We start from the raw sequence: 18,789 nt of genomic DNA, 5'->3' as shown, positions 1-18,789 counted from the left end.
AGTTGGACAATGGTCCAATTAGCGGAGGTCCAACTAAAAAGCGGTCCAGTTAGAGAGTGTCCAACCAGCGAATCACGACTGTAATACGACACTTATTAAAGCTTGAAACGATTTTGATTTAAATTGAGGAAAACACAACCCCTTGAAATTTGAACAAATAACAAACAAAAATAAGCTTTGCGTAGGTTTTAATTCATTTTTGGCAATTCTATAATCAAGATGCTTCAATAAATACTCACATACTGTATAACATAATGCATTCACAAATATTTATTTTTTTATTTGTTTCGAGAAATCGTTGGTCGATATTTCGAAATTGTCGATAAACGTATTTCTCTTGGTACTACTTTGACGATAAGACGAGATTCGAGTGTATATATGCAATATTTTATTGCACAAACTTTTTTAATTAATAATAACGTTAAATACCACAGAAAACGACTCAGGCCTTTGGGAATCACTTTAGCTGGAATTCGTTTTCCCAAAGGCATCGTGTACTCCTTTCTGCTGATGCGGCGCGATTAACTATGATTTTCTCCGGAAATATTGAACCTTAACATTGTTTCATGAACCAAAATGTTTGTAAATTAATTTTAAAATATAATAAAACGCACAATTTGACGATTTTAAATATTTAATAAGTTTTTATAGTCAAAAACAAGACAGAGGTAAATACATCGACTGAAGTGTGTTTAAAATTGGGCAAAAAGGTTTAAATTGCAAATTTTCATAATTCCCACAATAAAACTATTGGAAATTTTGACTTGCTCTTCTTGTCAAAATGACGGCATCAGTCTAGAGTTTCAGAAAAAATACAAAATTTGAAGTTTTGAAAAATTGGTTATTGTACGATTTTGAATATCAACCCTTCAGTTGAGAGACGCCGTTAGATCATCAAATTTTGATATAAATCTGCGAACACTTCCCTATACAACTCCAATCTCAACCTCAAGAATGAAAATGATCCTACCTAGCCGCCTCGTTTACTCTTTTCGCCCCCCAATAATACTCGATACACACACCCATTCATATTCTAAAATCTCTCGCCGTACCATTCATGCTACACTACGCCGAACAACAGTTTGAGTTCGGACACCGCGGCGGTTAGTAGTGCGAAATAGCAGTGCTGTTTACCGTTTTTTCATTCACCGTTTCGACTGCGAGCACATTCCAAACTGCAAACGAGAGGGTGTGTGCGTGTGAAGTCGTATATTTTACAGTGACAGTGTTTGTGGTAACTACAGCAGCAGCAGCAGTAGCGAACCAGTACTGTGCTTTATTTTTAATTTTAAAGTTACATTCAGCAGAAAATTGGCCACATAATTCCAGTCCCAATGTGCACCGTTTAGTAGACAAAGTGATCCAGAATGCATCTAGTGGTAGGATTTGTGTGGGCGCTATTCCTCGGAAGCGGGATGCAGTCAACAAATGCAGGTTAGAATTCGTTCATAATGATTGGGGAAATCGGGCGGACCAAGCCCTGCCCTATGCCTGTGATGCGATGGTGGCGATTCCAGTTTCTGCAACCTGCTCCCAGCACCAAGTTTTACCGTTTATTTATATGTTATAGCGTCCGACGAGTTTGTAAATATTCTGTATTGATAAGAGCTATGAAAATAGCTTTTCATTTCTCAACTCGCGTGACTTAAGCGTGCCCCGAAAGGATGGGCGTGTTTCGTTACTACCATCAATGAATGGGACAAATTTGTTTTTAGTTATTACGACACACCTTGATATGAAGTTGAATCTGTTGTCGTCATCGATGGTCGTGTACTTGAATAAAATAACACTATTTTTCGTATGAACTCCCATTAAAAAGCAATCATCATCGATGGGTGTAAATCCTTAAACAAAGTTGGAACAACATACTTCCAAAACATTTAATTTGAGAGTGACCTCATTATTCCACTAATTGCGGGCAAGCAAACGTAAACGGCGACAGTCATCGATGACGAAGTGGTCAAGTGGACGTTCGTCTCAGTCGTATAGTAATAATGGATGGATGGCTCCTAGGTGGAGAGAACGGTACAAACAAAGTAGACGCAGAGAATAGAAATGAGAGGGAGGCGACTCTAGCGAGCGGTCAGAATATGAAATGAATAACCGTCGAATGAGTCAACCTGTCGTCGATTGTTGGCAGCAGAAGCGGAGCCACTCCTTGATTATGTGACAGCGATCGTTCGGCTTGGCACGGCTCTAATGGTTTGGATGGAACCGGTGAATATTTGGCACGTGGTTACCCGGTGTCTGGGTCGGAAAAAACGCCGGTGTTATCAATTTATCCTGTAAGATGGGTAACTGAGCATAAAATCTGCGCACCATAGCGTCGTCAATGGTCTCGTAAAGGGATAAGGGATGCTGACTGCCGGCGTCTCCCATGTCCGAATGGTTGTTGTAGTTGTATAGGTATGGTTTGCCTTTGTACAACATACAAGGATTTTTTCCGGAATAAAAAATCGATGTGAGATTTGGCACTTCTTGCATAGTGTTGGATCCTCATTTCGTAACACTGAGACGAACTTGGATGTGCCATGTGGTCAAGTTCAGTCCAGTTATTTAAAGTTATTTACAGTTGTATAAGTGACTGTGGCAAACTGGAGACGAGTGATTAAGGATATTAGAACGAAAATGTCCTGGCTGCTCACGTTAGTTTTACTCCATTATTCCAGATATTGCCACGAATGCTTCATTATCGTAAATTTGTTTTGCCCTTAATGCGTTTTAATTCTATTCTGGTTGCAGTTGAAAACTGGAAAATCCAACCAGCGACAATCTTTTTTTTGTCTTGTTTAGTGCTAATTCATGATGTCGGAAATAGTGCGCTGTATAGCGCATCATTAAACAAATACAGCGCACTACTTCCGACGTTATTCCATTGTTTAGAACCCGAGAAAATACGATTGTCGCTGGTTGCATTTTCCAGTTTTCAACTGCAACCAGAATATGACCCTGTATGCCTTCACCGTGAATGTCCTTATTTCTCTAACACATTATATCATTTGGGTCATTTTTACACGTTTGTTAATATAATTACTTTTGTAATAGAATAGCACAGATGACAGACATATGGATGCTGATTTTTTTCCGGAATATCAGTGGTAATAATAGTGTGCATTGTTGAATTTTAAGCCAAGCAACATTCCATCCGATAAAGAGTAAACATAACGTAATAAAATATTACTATTCTAATTAAGGGGATTAACTTTAGCTTTATCCAAGTTGTTTCATACGTTACTTTGCATTTGAAAAATTCTAAAAAAAATCAATCCTGGCCTCAAAACTTTATAGTCACATTCAAATGACTACGTTTGGAAGGGTTTAAAAATCACCTGCTGAGGCCTGCAGGTCTACATGCTGTAATGCAGTGATTCTCAACCTGGGGTCCGCGGACCCCTAGGGGGCCGCGAAGCCGTTGCAGAGGGTCCACGAAGAAAAATATGTTTTCTGAGTGCATATTGAAATTTCAAGACTTGTTTCCTAACAAACTGAAAATAACATTTTGATAGCATACAAAATCGATGTTTATCCGTGGGGGTCCGCAGCAACCCTGGGTGATTTCTAAGGGGTCCGTTGCACGAATAAGGTTGAGAACCGCTGGTGTATGCTATTTCACTTCGGTTATATCTCTGACATTACCCATCTATCTTTTTACATTTTATTTATTTTTTTAGCGGACTGATAGGACTGAAGCTTATAGCTTAAGGGATCTCGGACCGTCCCGCGAGACAAAATTTGCAAAATCGAACGAAGTGTCACCACGTCACCAAGTAAACACCGTTCCTAGGGAGAGAACTAAATTTTGCGCATGTTTGTCTCAAAGCGTGTAACATCAAGTATAGTTCAATGTATCATGCTTCTAATAACGCGTGTTAAGTCGTCAATGATGCAATTAAAACTTTGCATTGATTCCGCTTCTGTCTATTGCGTGACCTTCTCTTGGGTCCCCTAGGTCTGAAGCGAATCAATCAATTATTAAGTAAATCAGAGAGCGCTGGTAACCGTAAAGTCCACGAATACTAATATCCCTGTAACTATTCTGCCAGTTATTAGTCCTGTTCTAGTGTGTATTCATTATTGTTGTTCAATGATCAGAAATAATTTAACATTTCAATTTGTTACAACTAAGTCACAGAGAACAGACATCCAAGTTCGAACAAACAAGTTTAAAATACTTGTTTTGTCATTTGAACAAATATCCGCTAGACCAGCGGATATTTGTTCAAATATCTAAATCAAAATACCTTTTTCGTACTTCGGACCCCTTAAAAATCACCCTGGGTTACTGCGCATAGCATCGATTGCTATCAATATATTTACAGTTTGTTAGGAAACAAGACTTGAATCACTGCGCTAGACCATTACGACCACCATACTGGCATATCCCAATATAATTATAACTGTCACTTGGACATCTATCCAGTAAAACTCACGTACTAAACGAGATGACGACAGAACCACCTCTGGTGGTAACATCCAAATTACTTTTGGTTGATCCTTTTACTCAACTTCACGCTTGAGAGGGACGTCTGTTCTCTGTGCCTAAACTGATGCTGGTTCTCAGTTTTGCACGACATTGGGGGAACTTGGTCTTAATCCCATTACTCTGTCATCGGTGTTACGTGGTATTCGTTATGGAATATTGTTTGTTTGGGGGCCATTCATAAAAAAATGTCCGCCCCTCCCCCACTGCCCATCCATCACCCTCTAATTAGTATGTAATACATTTGCAGTTTGTTAAGGCTACAGAAAACCGGTCAACTATTGATTTATTTGCTCGTTTTTCAGAGCTAAAAACCATCTATTTACCTGATTTGTTAATTTATTAACAGTTCATTATTAAAGAGTGATTTTTTTCGCCAATCGAGAATATTGATCACTATTTCAATGGGTGTACTGCAGTTCAAGCTAGAAAATTCATGGGAAATATCATTAACGGAAAATAAGCACCAATAATTCTTTACAAGTAGATTTTGTTAGTCCTAAAAAGGACTGTTTTGATAACATTGGGGACGCGTGAATTTACTTCTTGCCGGCGGTGATTTTCTTTAGGGCAGTTTTTTTGGCAGATGCGGTGGCCTTCTTATGTACCATTCATAAATTACGTAACGCGAAAATTGCCCAAAATTGTCTCCCCCTCCCCCCATGTAACAAATTGGCACAAATTTTTTGTTCAGTGAAAACATGTTACGTAACGATCTAGCTTACTCCCCCTCCCTCATATGTCACAACATGTCACAACTTGTCGTACCCACTCTCTCCCCCCCCGCCCCCTAAACGCGTTACGTAATTTATGAATGGTCTTCGGCTTGTTTCCTGCAGCCTTCGATGGTTTTGTGGTCTTCTTTTTAGTGACAGTTGCTACTCCCTTTGCAGGGACAGCTTTGGCATTCACCACAGCCGGTTTCTTAGTAGCAGCCTTTGGATTTTTGAGCTACTCAGAATTTCTTCGGTTTCTTTTCAATCTTCTTTGGCAGCAGAATGACCAGGATATTATGCAACACACCAACCATAGGAAAGATCGGGTAACCAACCCCGGCGGGACCATGGTCGTATGCTGACAGGGAAGGGGGGCTCCTCTTTTCGGAGGGTGAACGTCTGTTCTCCATGTTAAGGGTGGCTGATGGATATCACCAACGTTCGTACCTACCGCAGTGCGAATATAGATTCGGACCATTACCTAGCTGCAGTATGTATGCGCTTAAAACTCGGCGGTGTACAACACTCGTCGTAGTCGGACGCCAAGGCCCAACATCGCGCAACTTCGGGACGCCGGGGTTGACCAAGACCGCACAGCGGCTGGAAGCAGCACTACCCACGGAAGAACAGTTGGGTGCAGCTACTCTTGAAGATGGCTCGAGGAAGATCCGTTCCGCCATAGGAAGTACTGCTATAGCGGCACTAGGTAAAGAGAAAAACGACTGGCTCGATGACGAATGTAAGCAGTTAATATAGGAGAAGAATGCAGCACGGGCGAGGATGCTGCAGCACTGAACGAGACAGAATGTGGAGCGATATAAACAAGCATGGAACAGGCAAACCTCGGTCCTCCGGAGAAAGAAGCGCCAACAGGAGGAACGAGATCGCAAAGCGATGGAACAACTACCGCGTAAATAACACACGGAAGTTCTACGAGAAGCTGAAAAGCTCGCGCAAAGGCTGCGTTCCGCAAGCCGGTACTTAGGTACTTGGACGGCAACCTTCTTACGAATGAGTGTGAGGTGATTGAGAGGTGGAAGCAGTACTATGACGAGCACCTTAACGGTGAAGCGACAGAGGACGACGGGCGGTATGGCAACTGATCTTGGAGCACGCGCAGAAGATGATAGGCTACCGGCCCCTGATCTCCAAGAAGACAAGGAGGAAATTGGTCGACTGAAAAACAACAAAGCTGCCGGTGTAGATCAACTACCCAGCGAGTTATTAAAATACGGTGGTGAAACCCTGGCTAGAGCACTACACTGGGTAATCGCCAAAATTTGGGAGGAGGAGATTCTTCCGGAGGAGTGGATGGAGATTGTCGTTTGCCTAATCTACAAAAAGGGCGCAAGTTGGATTGCTGCAACTACCGCGCAATCACACTACTTAGCGCCGCCTACAAGGTCTTCTCCCTAATTCTTTGCCGCCGATTGTCACCATTTGCAAGGGGGTTCGTGACGCACTATCAGGCGGGATTCATGGGTCCCCGCGCCACCACGGACCAAATATTCGCAGGTTCTGCAGAAGTGCCGCGAATACAACGTTCCCACACATCATTTGTTCATCAATTTTAAATCGTCGAATGACACAATCGATCGAGTTCAGCTATGGCAGATAATGCACGAGTACGGTTTTCCGGATAAGCTAACATGATTAGTCAAAGCCACGATGAATCGGGTTCGAGTGTCAGGCACACTCTCGAGTCCTTTTGAATCTCGAAGAGGGTTACGGCAAAGTGATGATCTATCGTGCCTGCTGTTCAACGTTGCGTTAGAAGGTGTAATAGGGAGACCGGATAGACACGTGTGGCACGATCTTCAGGAAGTCCGTCCAGCTTCTTGGCTTCGCCAACGACATTGACATAATGGCACGGAACTTTGAGGCGATGTCGGAAACGTACATCAGACTGAAAGCTGAAGCCAGCAGGATTGGACTTGCCATCAACGTTTCGAAGACAAATTACACGAGATAAAGAGGTTCTAGAGACGACAATGTGAACCTTCCATCTCGAGTTCGGATTGACGGTGACGAAATCGAGGTGGTCGACGAATTCGTGTATTTGTGCTCTCTGGTATCCGCCGACAATGATGCCAGCAGAGAAATTCAGAGACAAATCTTGGCGGGAAATCGTGCCTACTTTGGACTCCGGAAGACGCTCCGGTCGAACAAAATTCGCCGCCGCGCGGAGTTGATTATCTACAAGACGCTTAGATTAGACCGGTGGTCCTCTCCGCCACAAGACCTGAACTATGCTCGTGGAGGACTAACGCGCCCTTGGAGTCTTCGAACGAAAGGTGTTGCTTACCATCTATGGTAGCGTGCAAATGGAAGACGGAACCTGGCGCAGGCGAATGTTTGCGGTGGGCTGGCCACGTTGTAAGAATGTCGGACGACGACCCGATGAAGATGGTTATTGATGGCGACCCTACAGAAACAAGAAGACGGGTGCACAGCAAGCACGGTGGATCGACCAGATAGAGGACGACCTGCGGACCCTTCGAAGACTGCGAGGCTGGCGTCAAGCAGCAATGGAGACGGCTTACTGATATAAGGTTTCTCGATTTTAACAGGGACGTAGCTAGGGGTGTTCAGAGAGGGGTTACCCCCCGCCTCTCACTGATTACTCCCAGTCTCTTTAAGTCCCCCTTAGATCACCCGTCATTACACCCCCCGCAGATCACCACCCCATTTAAACCTCATACGCATACCCCACCCCACCTATCAAACCAATCATCTTTATACCACCACTATATCACAACGCATACCAAATTAAGCTGGGTTTTTCACCCACCTCATACTCTCACCCCCACCCGCATGATAAAATTAGATATCAGGAAGACAACATTGCACTAATGCTGATTAGGTTAATTCAGTAGGATGTTTTTTTTTTCAAGGATTTCACCGTCGACACGCCATTGTGTGTAGGTGCAAAGTTTACTACCTATAAAAAAGCATAAGAGTCCTAAATGGATTTTTGTTAAAAATGAGTTATCTGTTGGATGATGCACAAATATGATTACCAGGTTTGTTCAGAAAATATTGAAAAAAAAAATACAAAATTTGGTTGTCCCATCCGCAAGGCTCAATGACAATGTAAACAGCATTTTTCTCGGCTTGCTGTTTTTTTCAATATTGGCACTCTCATGCTTTTATGGGCAGTATACTAAGAATGTAATAAACATTTCCACGATTGTATTGAACATAACCAGCCATAGAGTCATAGTTTGAAGAAATGATAAATGCACAATTGCATTGCTAGATGGATAAAAACCGGTGATTTATTTTCATCTTACACTTTGGCTACCATCCTAATCCTTCCTTTTAATCTGTCGTAGTTTATGGATAAACTATACAAAACTGCAAGCAACACTTTTGTATTCGAATCACAGTCAACGATCACATCAATGTAATTAAATTTAAAGACTTTAATTTTAACGACATTCAATTAGCTAGAGATTAGTAGTCAGGTGAGAGCAATGATGTGAAATGTACAGATCGGAAAACTAGAAGTGGCAGAATCCGATCGTCGACGGGCTTCTAGTGGTAATCTTACGCTCTTTTGCTGTTTTTTTTTTGGTAAAGAGAGACAAGTCTGGGGACATGTTGGTAGACTTGAGCGATTTGTAGTAACACTGCCTCAGCTCGACCACCAGCAGAAGACAAAAGAGTCCGTAAGTCCGCAAGTCCGTAAGATTTTATATATGTTTCTAATGACCCTTCCATTTATAGCTACTAAAATGTCGTTTAAAAGTAAATTTAGAATTTATTATACTCTATAAACATCAAATTTGGTCGAATCCATTAAGCGGACAAAATCGGACCTTCATACACTGCAGACTTACAGGCCCACAAAACACATGGAGCGGGTCTCACGATTTTGGGATATGAAATTGCTTGCTAGCGAATCTGTTTTGTCCCTTGTATTCTTCTGCTTGGTGTTTATCATGCCTGTTGAAATATCCTATCAGCTTTCCACATTCTTAAACCAAACACATCTGTCAAGATTTGCTTTTGCTTAGAGAAAAGAAAACAGAAGATATGCCTTCTGGATTTTTTCTCGCTAATATAAATTAAATATTCATTCAACACCATTCAAGGCAGCTGTGTAATGATAAATTAAAAATTCTATCATCATGTGAATCAATGCTTTACGATTTCAATGCCGCAAAGCAACCGCAAACAAGGCACAACTGTCGTCACCGCAACATGGGGTGCTCGAAGAATATCGACTTTCCGCATAAGATTTGCCTTCTTTGACAACATTCAATGTCAGCGAAGGTACTCTAGGCAAGGCCTTTTTAAGGTGAAAGTTTTTCTTCTTTTAATAAACATTCTCCAGTGAAAAATAAACTTAATCCCAATAAAGGTATTTTTAGTCACTTTTTGGATTTCGCTATGACTGGTATCTGCAACATCAGTGCCATGAAGTGCAGAATCAGCATTGCTGCCATTTTCTTGCCACCCGTTTCCATATTACCTTAAAGAAAAGCGTGTTGGGTTTCAGTGAGTATTATGCGCCTTCTTCTATATTCTCATGTATCGTAACCGAAAAGGGTCCGGCCAGCCGGTGATTTGCTGTGCGAACTATATCCCCATGTCGTCCCGATACGAGCCAACGTCCTTGGCACGTTCGTCCGTCATCGAATGTATTGCCAGAAACCAAAGGGATAAAAAAACTAGAAGGGTGCAGAATCAAAAATATTGTGATTTTTATTGGTTTTTCCCCCTTATGTCTACGTTTTCCCATTTTCCAAGCTCATAAACAACATCGACGACGGAGAAAGCATGCACAGACGGCTGCTGCAACGCAGGGACGCCGTCGGCCGGTCGACGACGGTTGGTTCCTGGATCGTTCCCGAGAGGATTGCAGTATCCGATGCTTGCTCGCGTGCAGGATGTTAATTGATTTCTGGATGTGGAAGCCTAAACAATGCAACTGTCAGCTTCTTCTGCCCGTCAAGTGAGCAACTTTAGTCGGAGAATGTGAGAAGATAGTCGGTACCATAAAGGACTAAATTTATTGACTTGAATGACCAGGCTATTAAAAGACAATTTTCCGCTTTTAGGGATTCTTCCAACGCTCCCGCATGAAGATAGTTCTGAACGAGTGCCACATCGACAATTTCCTGCTCATTTCATGCCCGTTAGATGCGATTGACGTCGCAAATTTAAATTGTGGAGTGATTTCGATGTAGGATAATTGGTAGAACCAGCACTTTTCTGATTTCAATCCGCTTTAAATCTCGACCATCTCAAATGCGATGGTTTTCTTTTTTTCGGGCGTCAAAAAGGCAAACACAAACCATATGGAGCTCGTGGCGTAATTCGATACCACTTTGGTCTAAGCTTCGTGGTAGGACGCAGACATTAGCACTAATGCTTGGTATTAATGCGCATCGGACAAGTTTCCGTATGAGAAAGCCAAAGCGGGTTTCGGGGTACACAGAGGAAGCGCCGTCATAATGTGGTGGCGCCTGTATTTTGCGCTTTTTCTGTTTGTCTTCATTTGCGAGGGTGCATAAAGGATATTTAATTTGGAAATGTATTTTGGTAGCGTATGTATTTTCAAAAGTAATTTGTTCCTTACGATGAGGTTTATGTTTGTCTTGCGGACTAGAAACATAGATTAATTGAGGAAATGAAAAACGAGAAACCGGAAAGTGAAATTGAGGAGTGAATAAGTGCGTTTCATGTGTATTCTACAACATGTTCAGTGAGGAGACGTTAATTGTGTTGTGTTTGTAGCTAGCGTCAATCCGGCGCTAGCTTAGTCCTGTCACTAAGTTAGTGTCACATTCTGATAAGACGAAGTCGAAACGCAATTTCCATAACTAATTCAGTTGTAGATTTTATACCCTTAACGCGCAAATGTTGTTTTAAACAATTTTCTCTTTAGTGGAGAAAAAAATAGTTTCAACCCAAATTTTTCTCCACCAAGGAAAAATATAGTATAAAACAAAATGGTTCAACGGAACAGTCTTAATTTTTCCACTAGGACATCTGAACCCCGGTTAGTGGCCTTATAGAAATTAGGATTTTGATTAATAATAAATCATATTCGCACATCCGGTACCTCAAAGATTGTGCACTTTTTAATTTGGTATCTAGCAAAGCTGTTTTCAATAAGATAGCGCAACACCATCGAATGGGACAGTTTTCTTTTTCGGTCGTCGTTGAGATTCTGGAATTTCTGCTGCTGGCGGAATACAAAATGGGGTATCAAAGTCTCATGCTGCATGAGCTTGGAAAATAACTGAACTTCTAGATAATAAAATATTTCACAAACCCTCTATTCTCCTTACATCAGATTTTTATGTAATATCGTAAATTTTCTAACTCATTTTCCGACACAGATGTTTTTCACGGATAACAGATTTTTGATAATATTCGATTTTTTTACAGATTTTCTTGAATATTTACACAGATTTTTGTTTATATTGAACATAACAGATGGTATGCGGATGTTTTTGGTTTTGAACACAGATTTGACGCTGGACCCGAGACTTGTTCTTAATATGAACTAAAAATAGACAATGGCTTGTTTTGAGTACAATTTGGTATCTATCCAAGAATGCTAAGACCCTCCCCTAGGTTGAGGGGTTTGACGGTATTGCAAACATCATCAAGCATACTGCAAGCATAAGTGCATAAAGAACCTGACAGATAATTGCTTTAAGATGGTTATTGCATTACGCCTTCATCGATAGTGGCGCATCGAGAAGACCGAGAGGGCTTATGGGTCTTTTTTATGTTTCATGTTTTTTGTTCACACTGCGCCAACCCATACTAACGCTCAACCCCTAGCCTGTGCGCGCTGATGTGACCGGCTGGCGGGTCGACGTGCAATGATTGTTGTGTTTGATGGCATTATTCCACAGCTAAATGGCAGTATTGGTGGAGCAGCTCACAGTGGGGGCCATTTTGTGTCCATTTATCGGCCGACTTCGTCATCGTGCACAGGCTGATTAAATTAATTTAATAAATACATCAAGAGAAATCTATTAGTTGTCGTTTTGTAGTAATTGTAGTTTTTAGCACTAGTGTACAATTGTTATGTGCTAGTCGTATGTCTATCTGTGTATGTGTTCGTCTGAATATTTGTGACAGTTGGCTCAGAGAATGGATGCAGAACTGGCGTATATGATGTAATAGTGGGTAATCTTTCCGGTATTAAATTTGTGCATTCGATTCTATTCATTTGAGAAGATTGGATTGGATAAATTAAGGTACAATTAATTTACCGACGCACGTGAATCATCCGTTCCCGGTCAGCATGGCATGATGAAAGTCTAGTAGAATGCAATTGTCGTTAATAGCCAATAAACAACATTTGCACGAGTCAAAGTAGTTTGATTTTATGTTACATATGTTTTTATATTCAACTTCATTAATCTATTCTTTTGTACATCTATTAGTTTGCTTTTCCATTACTCATGTATACCAAAATAGTATCGGTCAATTTATGCACTTCTAATAATACTCTTTGCATCTTTTTTTTTAAAATCGGCATGCTATGATTCTTTTTATTGGTATACTCTATATTATACTATACTCTACATATTCATATAGGAACAACCGTACAAACGCTCGTGTCCTTCGCGACAACACAAATCTGGTCACAAACGCGACCATGCAATTGCAACCCTCTACACATACGGCCGCGATTTTGCCAACATTAGAACACCCCGGTAGTTAAGTAAATGTAACACCTATAAACTTACAAACGCGGTCTCAAATAATAATCTACCACTCGCGCGATCTTGAAACGGCCACGTCCGGAAGTCCAACCGCGGTCCTAGCAGCTTATACTAGTTGAACCAACCAAAAATGACGCTCATGTAGACAACACGTTCCATGGCGACATGACCTGGAACACTAGTGATATGGGCAAATGGGATTCTCTTCTACTATTTGTACCATACACTAAAAATTAAGCATTACATCAACGGTACGTGACAAACACGTTAATATACAAATGCTTGAGCCCTTCGCGACCATCCCGGGCACCTTCACCCGCGATCTCGTAAACATGATAACATCCCGGTGATAAAGTGAATGTCTCAGCTCCTATAAATTTTCAAACGCGGTCTCAAGCGTGAACCTAAAAACTCCCGCACTCGCATGATCATGAATCGGCCCCTTACGGATGTTTCTATCCTTGATATCAGCTGACTAGGTCCATGCCTTCAATTGGACCAATTAAAAAATGAAAGCTCTCATATCCACTGGACACCACGTTACATGGCGACATGACCGAAGACTCTTAATTGTACACCGAAAACTAACTATCAGAATTAAGGTTCGCGTGACCATCCAAGAACGCACGCGTATATAGCAATGGCCACATGGTTACAAAATCCTGTTTTGTACACGCGAAGTCACATGAACGCGAGCACACATGACAAGCGCGTTAACATACGAACGCTTAAGCCCTTCGCGATTAACAACGCACTCCTACGTTCGCGATCGCGCAAGCTTAATAAAACGCCGGTAATAAGGAGAACGTCATAGCACTTACGAAGTTCCAAACGCTGTCTCAAATGCCGGACCTTCAAACGTCCGTTTTCGCGTGCTCATGAATCGGTCACGTCCGAAAACCATTACTCTCTGTCCTAATAACTTAGGTCTATGCATTCAGTTGGACCAATCAAAAAATAAAGCTCATATCCACTAGACAACACGTTCCATCGGGACGTCACCGGGAACTCCAGTGATATGGAAGATCTCACTTTCTTTTAGCAGCTTAGCCGTACACCAAAAACAAAGTGTTAGATTCACGGTCCGCGCGCGATTATCCAAGAACACACGCGAATATACGAAAGGCACACGGTTATAAAATAGAATTTTTTACACGCTAAGTTACATACACGTTAGCACACGCGACATCCAAACGCACATGCGATCGAATACGCTAACGTACAAATGCTCGAGCTCTTCGCGATGATACATACCTGAACCGTACAATGAATATAACATTCAGAATCACGGCCCTCTACAATTGTCCTAAAGCAGTGTTTTAGTGGGCGACCTTGCCTGTCTCGTCTGCAAATTGTAGTACGTGATTCTGACGGGGAGCCCTTCCGAGAACCTACAGCTCCAGTAGGACAACGCTCGAAAAAAAAAAATTATAGTGTAATAATGACTTTAAATAATCATTTATATTGATTAAATTGGAATGCTTGTTAATTGAAAGCGTGCGAAGACCATTTTTTCAACTTCTTGAGGGTACATCATGTGCACATTGACATTGGGACCGAATCTTTTTTAAAACCAAATATTTAAAAAAAATATTGAAGAGTAACTTTAATTTTGCCATTCATCAATTTTATCGAGTTGTTTGATTCGGTAGAGAAATCGCAATAGTGGTTAATCGCAGAATCAAACATCGCGTCTTATTCTCTTTTAACACCAAGATGATCTAGAGGTTGGGTTTCGGAGTTCAAACCGATCCTGGTATTAATTTTATTGTTGCAGCTTATTTGTCTTTTCAATGCACTGGCGAGCTAACTTACTTCTTGAAAGGAGACTTACAAAAACTTATAAGACACCGGTCGAAACTCTTTATAATCGGCGATTTTAATGCTAAACACCGATCCTGGAATAATGCTCAAATCAATTCTAACGGTAAACTATTTTATAATAATTACTCTTTTGATCGTTATTCAGTTTTGTTTCCAAATAGCGTACTATCCGAATCCATCAGCAATTGATTTGGCTTTGACAGATCAAAACCACTTTTGAAGCGAATTGATTACGCATTCTGAATTTGATTCTGATCACCTTCCAGTAACTTTTTCGCTTTCTCAAGAAGCAGTTTTCAATCCTGTCAGCTCAGTATTTAATTAACATAATAAAGCGAAATGGAGAAGGTGCAAAGCTTGTAGTGAGAATAATTTTAATCATGATCATGATTTACAAAATAAAGCTGACAAAATTTAAGTGATTCTATGGTTGATGCTAGTAATTTGTTAGTACTAGCAACACAGACAATATTTAATGTTTCTATTATTGACGACAATCTTCAACTTCTGATTCGCTTGAAGAATGTTTGAAGACGTTATTATCAACGTTCTCGTGATCCTGCTATGAAATTTATCTATCATAATCTACAAAAAGACATTAAGCGTAGATAACAACATTAAGAAATAAAAATTTCACGAGTCTGGTAAATACATTTGTTTACCCCAGGAGATCAACGGAAAAGGAAGGGAGGAAAGGATCCGTGTGCACCTATTCACAGAGATATACCCATCCTAACATTATAGTTGGCCCTGCAGCACTTCGATGAGCACCTAACTGACAAAAATCAAAATATTTTTAAAAAGGTTGGAATTTCTGGATAGTTTAAGATCGGGTGAGTTTGAACAACTGACTTTTGATATTGCACATGTCTTACTCTACTATCTGGGTCTGTCATTCTAAAATCTAAAATATCTCCTATGTAACGAAACTTTGTAAGATTTGCATACCTATAACTCCGCTATTACTAGATGGATTTTAATCATTTATACAACAGCCGATCCAGAAACGAACTGGAATATTGATAGTAATTTAAAATCCATGCAATAAAAGTATTGAAAATATGTAAAATTGAAAAGTTCACGAAAAGGGGGGAAAATTTCCATCAACGAGGCAGCTATTTCAGGAAGAGCCGTCAGTATGAAGCACATTAATGGCTCAAACAAACACGAAAAGTTATAAATAGAGGTGTCTGTTTGAATCAGTTTTTGCTGTTATGCCAAACGAGTAGCATCATTGCTATACTGCCTATAATCGCAAGTCAGTCCCATGTAGTTAGGGAATCCCAAAGAACATGGGACTGACTTGTGATTATGGGCAGTATAGCTTCTGGATGCTACAATAAGCGGTATACGCTTTGGATTTTCAGCAGCGGTGTCATCGCACACAGTTAACCCGAGTACGAATTTTTCGGGTACCAGCACGGTGTCACAGAATGATTTGCAAAGTGGGTGGGTGGGATGGCCTTGAACTCAGTTCAATATTGCAGGGTGCGACGTGTGTGTGCTGCCTCGCACAAACGTTCTTATTTCGGACATATGTGATACGTTTTTTTTTATCTCAAAGACAATATGTCTCTGTAGGTATTTCTAAAGCAAGGGCAAGAGACTGAGTAATAAAGCAGTTTCAGTTTTGATTTGTTTTCAAAAAGTTTGCGAAATAATCTATAGCGATTCTCGGTAGGCAACTCAAAAGTAATGCCATCTGACCAAGAGAAAGCACTGGAATTGGAGCGGAAACAATAGCATTCCTAGCAGAACCTTACGATTTATTATTTTGAACAGTTCTGTTTCGAATTGTATACACCGTCGTTCTATTTGTCGCTTAATTTTAACTATGTTTTGAATATATGAAGAGTATTCAGCATATAGACTTAGATTAGATAGAGTAACGTAAAGTAACGACGTAAGGACACGTTTAGTTCTAGATGCACAATTTTGACAGTTCTATAATATAAAACTGAAAATTTTAAAACTAGAACCTACTCTCCCAGCAGCAGTTTGAGCGTATGTTTCCCCAGTTTATCCGGTCTGAGTATTTAGAACGCTGCTCTTAAAGAAGCTTTAAATTAAGCAACAAATAGAACTGTGGTGTATAACAATTAAAATTTTAACACAAAACTGTTTAAAATTATAGAACAAACCGCTACTAGGAATGTAACTGTTTCAGTTCCTGTTCCACATTGAAATACCTATATAGAATAAAACTCAGCAGAACATGCACTAAATTCATTGTTTTAGCTTCAAACTGAAACCGTTTTAATAACACTGCAATATATTAAATAATTTCATTTGTTTGGCCATTAATCAATTCAGAAATTTTTCGTTTTTAGTGGATCTTTCATGAAAAATGATTAACTCTTTACATTATCACATTTTCAAAACGCTCCACAAATTTCGAGTTCGACTCATCTCAATCCGACCCTAACTTAGCGCTAAGACTAAGCTAGCGTCGGATTGACGCTAACTCCATAAACAAAAACACAATTAGTGTTCCTGATCAAACCCCTAGTGAAGCGTTGTGTCCCGCAAGAAAAGGGTTCTGATTGAGCTGATGAGAATTAATAAAAACGAAACTTAATTTGGCTTAGAAAGTGGGACATCACGCAGGACTAGGGGTTTGCTCAGAAACACGAATAGTGTTTTCGTTATGGGAGCTAACGCCGACCCGGCCTGGCAACAGGGATGCCAAGTATTTTTCCAAGAAGTCTGGAAAAATTTTGGAAAAAGTCTGGATTTGCCTGGATGGCAATTTTTTTTTTTTTAATATTGAATTTACATCTATGAGCTGTATTTTTTGCAGTTTACTAATAAGCGACCGAAAATAAAAGGATAGAATATGCTTCGTAAAACGTTCCGTTCCAAATTCATTAGAATATAAAAATAGGAAATAAACTTCAAGCGTAAAAATCGGGCGGAGATTCTTCAGCGTAAGAATCGCTTAAAAAATTTCACCCGCAAGAATGAGCCTCCAGTATGAAAACCGGTTAAAGATAAATAAAACGTTCGCAGGAGCTACGGATGCTCGTGATTTTCAAGATTAAAGGCTAACAAAAACTTCTTTGTAAGAATCGGACATATTTTCTTCCGGTTTTTATACTGAAGGTTTTTTTATCCGACTCTTGTAGAGGAAAGTCCCAGTCCGATTTGTATGCTTGAAGTTTATATCCGGTTTTTATATTCTAATATATTTGAAACGGGTTTTACGAAGCATGTTTTGTCCTTGCGACTTTTATATTCGGTCGCTCTAATAAAACGTTAACAATATATCTCGGCTTTCTGAAAATTCATTAGTTGCGCCGCCAATCTGACCAATTTAAATATTTAATTTACAGCATAAGCATATGAATTAAATTTGAGTCTCTGAGCTTTCAGTATCTTGCTTTACTGAACTCGAAGCTGATTAAAACTCAACAAAATTTATTCACATTTAGCGAAAAAAAACTTTGGTACGTTGTGTTTCCAGTATTTCTAAAAAGTTTTGTTTTAGAAATCGTAGGTCAAAAAGCAGTTCAAAAATCAACTATGCATTCTTGTAATTCATTTTATTTTCGAAATTGTCTTGATAAATCTGGACAAATTTTCAGAATTCTGGATCAGACAAACATAAATCTGTATGTCTGGACGACACTTAAAAATCTGGATGAATCCAGATAAATCTGGAAGGTTGGCACCCCTGCCTGGCAATAAGTTAGTGTCAGATTATGATGGGGTGAAGTCGAAACGCAAATTTTAAAATAAAACTTCTTAGTATTATGGTATTTCACCGTTTGACGATCAGCAATATAATAACTGATGTACACAGGACAAGTGCGCCATCCAGAGACTCTAGTGATATGAACTAACATGCTCTCCTCTAAGTTGGTCTTAAGTAGTGTTTTAGTGGGTGGCATTTCCTGCCTCATCTGGAATTGTAGAGTGATCCTGATAGGGAACCCTTCCTAGAACCTAGGTTCAAACCATTATTTTGACAACTCTAAAAACAAATATTTGCTCGAATTGGACTATAAACTAACAGACTAATATACTCTTAATATCACTAAATTTGTTCCAACACTTCAATAACCTTTCTTTT

At 40.1% G+C, this 18,789-nt stretch overlaps 1 protein-coding gene across 4 annotated transcripts in view; it reads left to right on the top strand.

Moving 5' to 3' along the window:
- The first annotated feature begins 1,096 nt into the window (after window positions 1-1,096).
- The window catches only part of LOC131693958 (neurexin-4), a 67,033-nt gene continuing 49,340 nt past the window's right edge, over window positions 1,097-18,789 (top strand). For all 4 annotated transcript variants that reach the window (XM_058982260.1, XM_058982258.1, XM_058982261.1 and 1 more), the window contains exon 1: window positions 1,097-1,434. In XM_058982260.1, the coding sequence (XP_058838243.1) occupies window positions 1,368-1,434 (67 nt within the window). In that variant the 5' untranslated portion in view covers window positions 1,097-1,367. The remainder of the gene's footprint in view (window positions 1,435-18,789) is intronic.

This window comes from Topomyia yanbarensis, chromosome 3, assembly GCF_030247195.1.
Source record: "Topomyia yanbarensis strain Yona2022 chromosome 3, ASM3024719v1, whole genome shotgun sequence".
NCBI lineage: Eukaryota > Metazoa > Arthropoda > Insecta > Diptera > Culicidae > Topomyia > Topomyia yanbarensis.
Note: the sequence above shows the minus strand (reverse complement) of the source record. Positions and strands in the feature narration are given on the sequence as shown.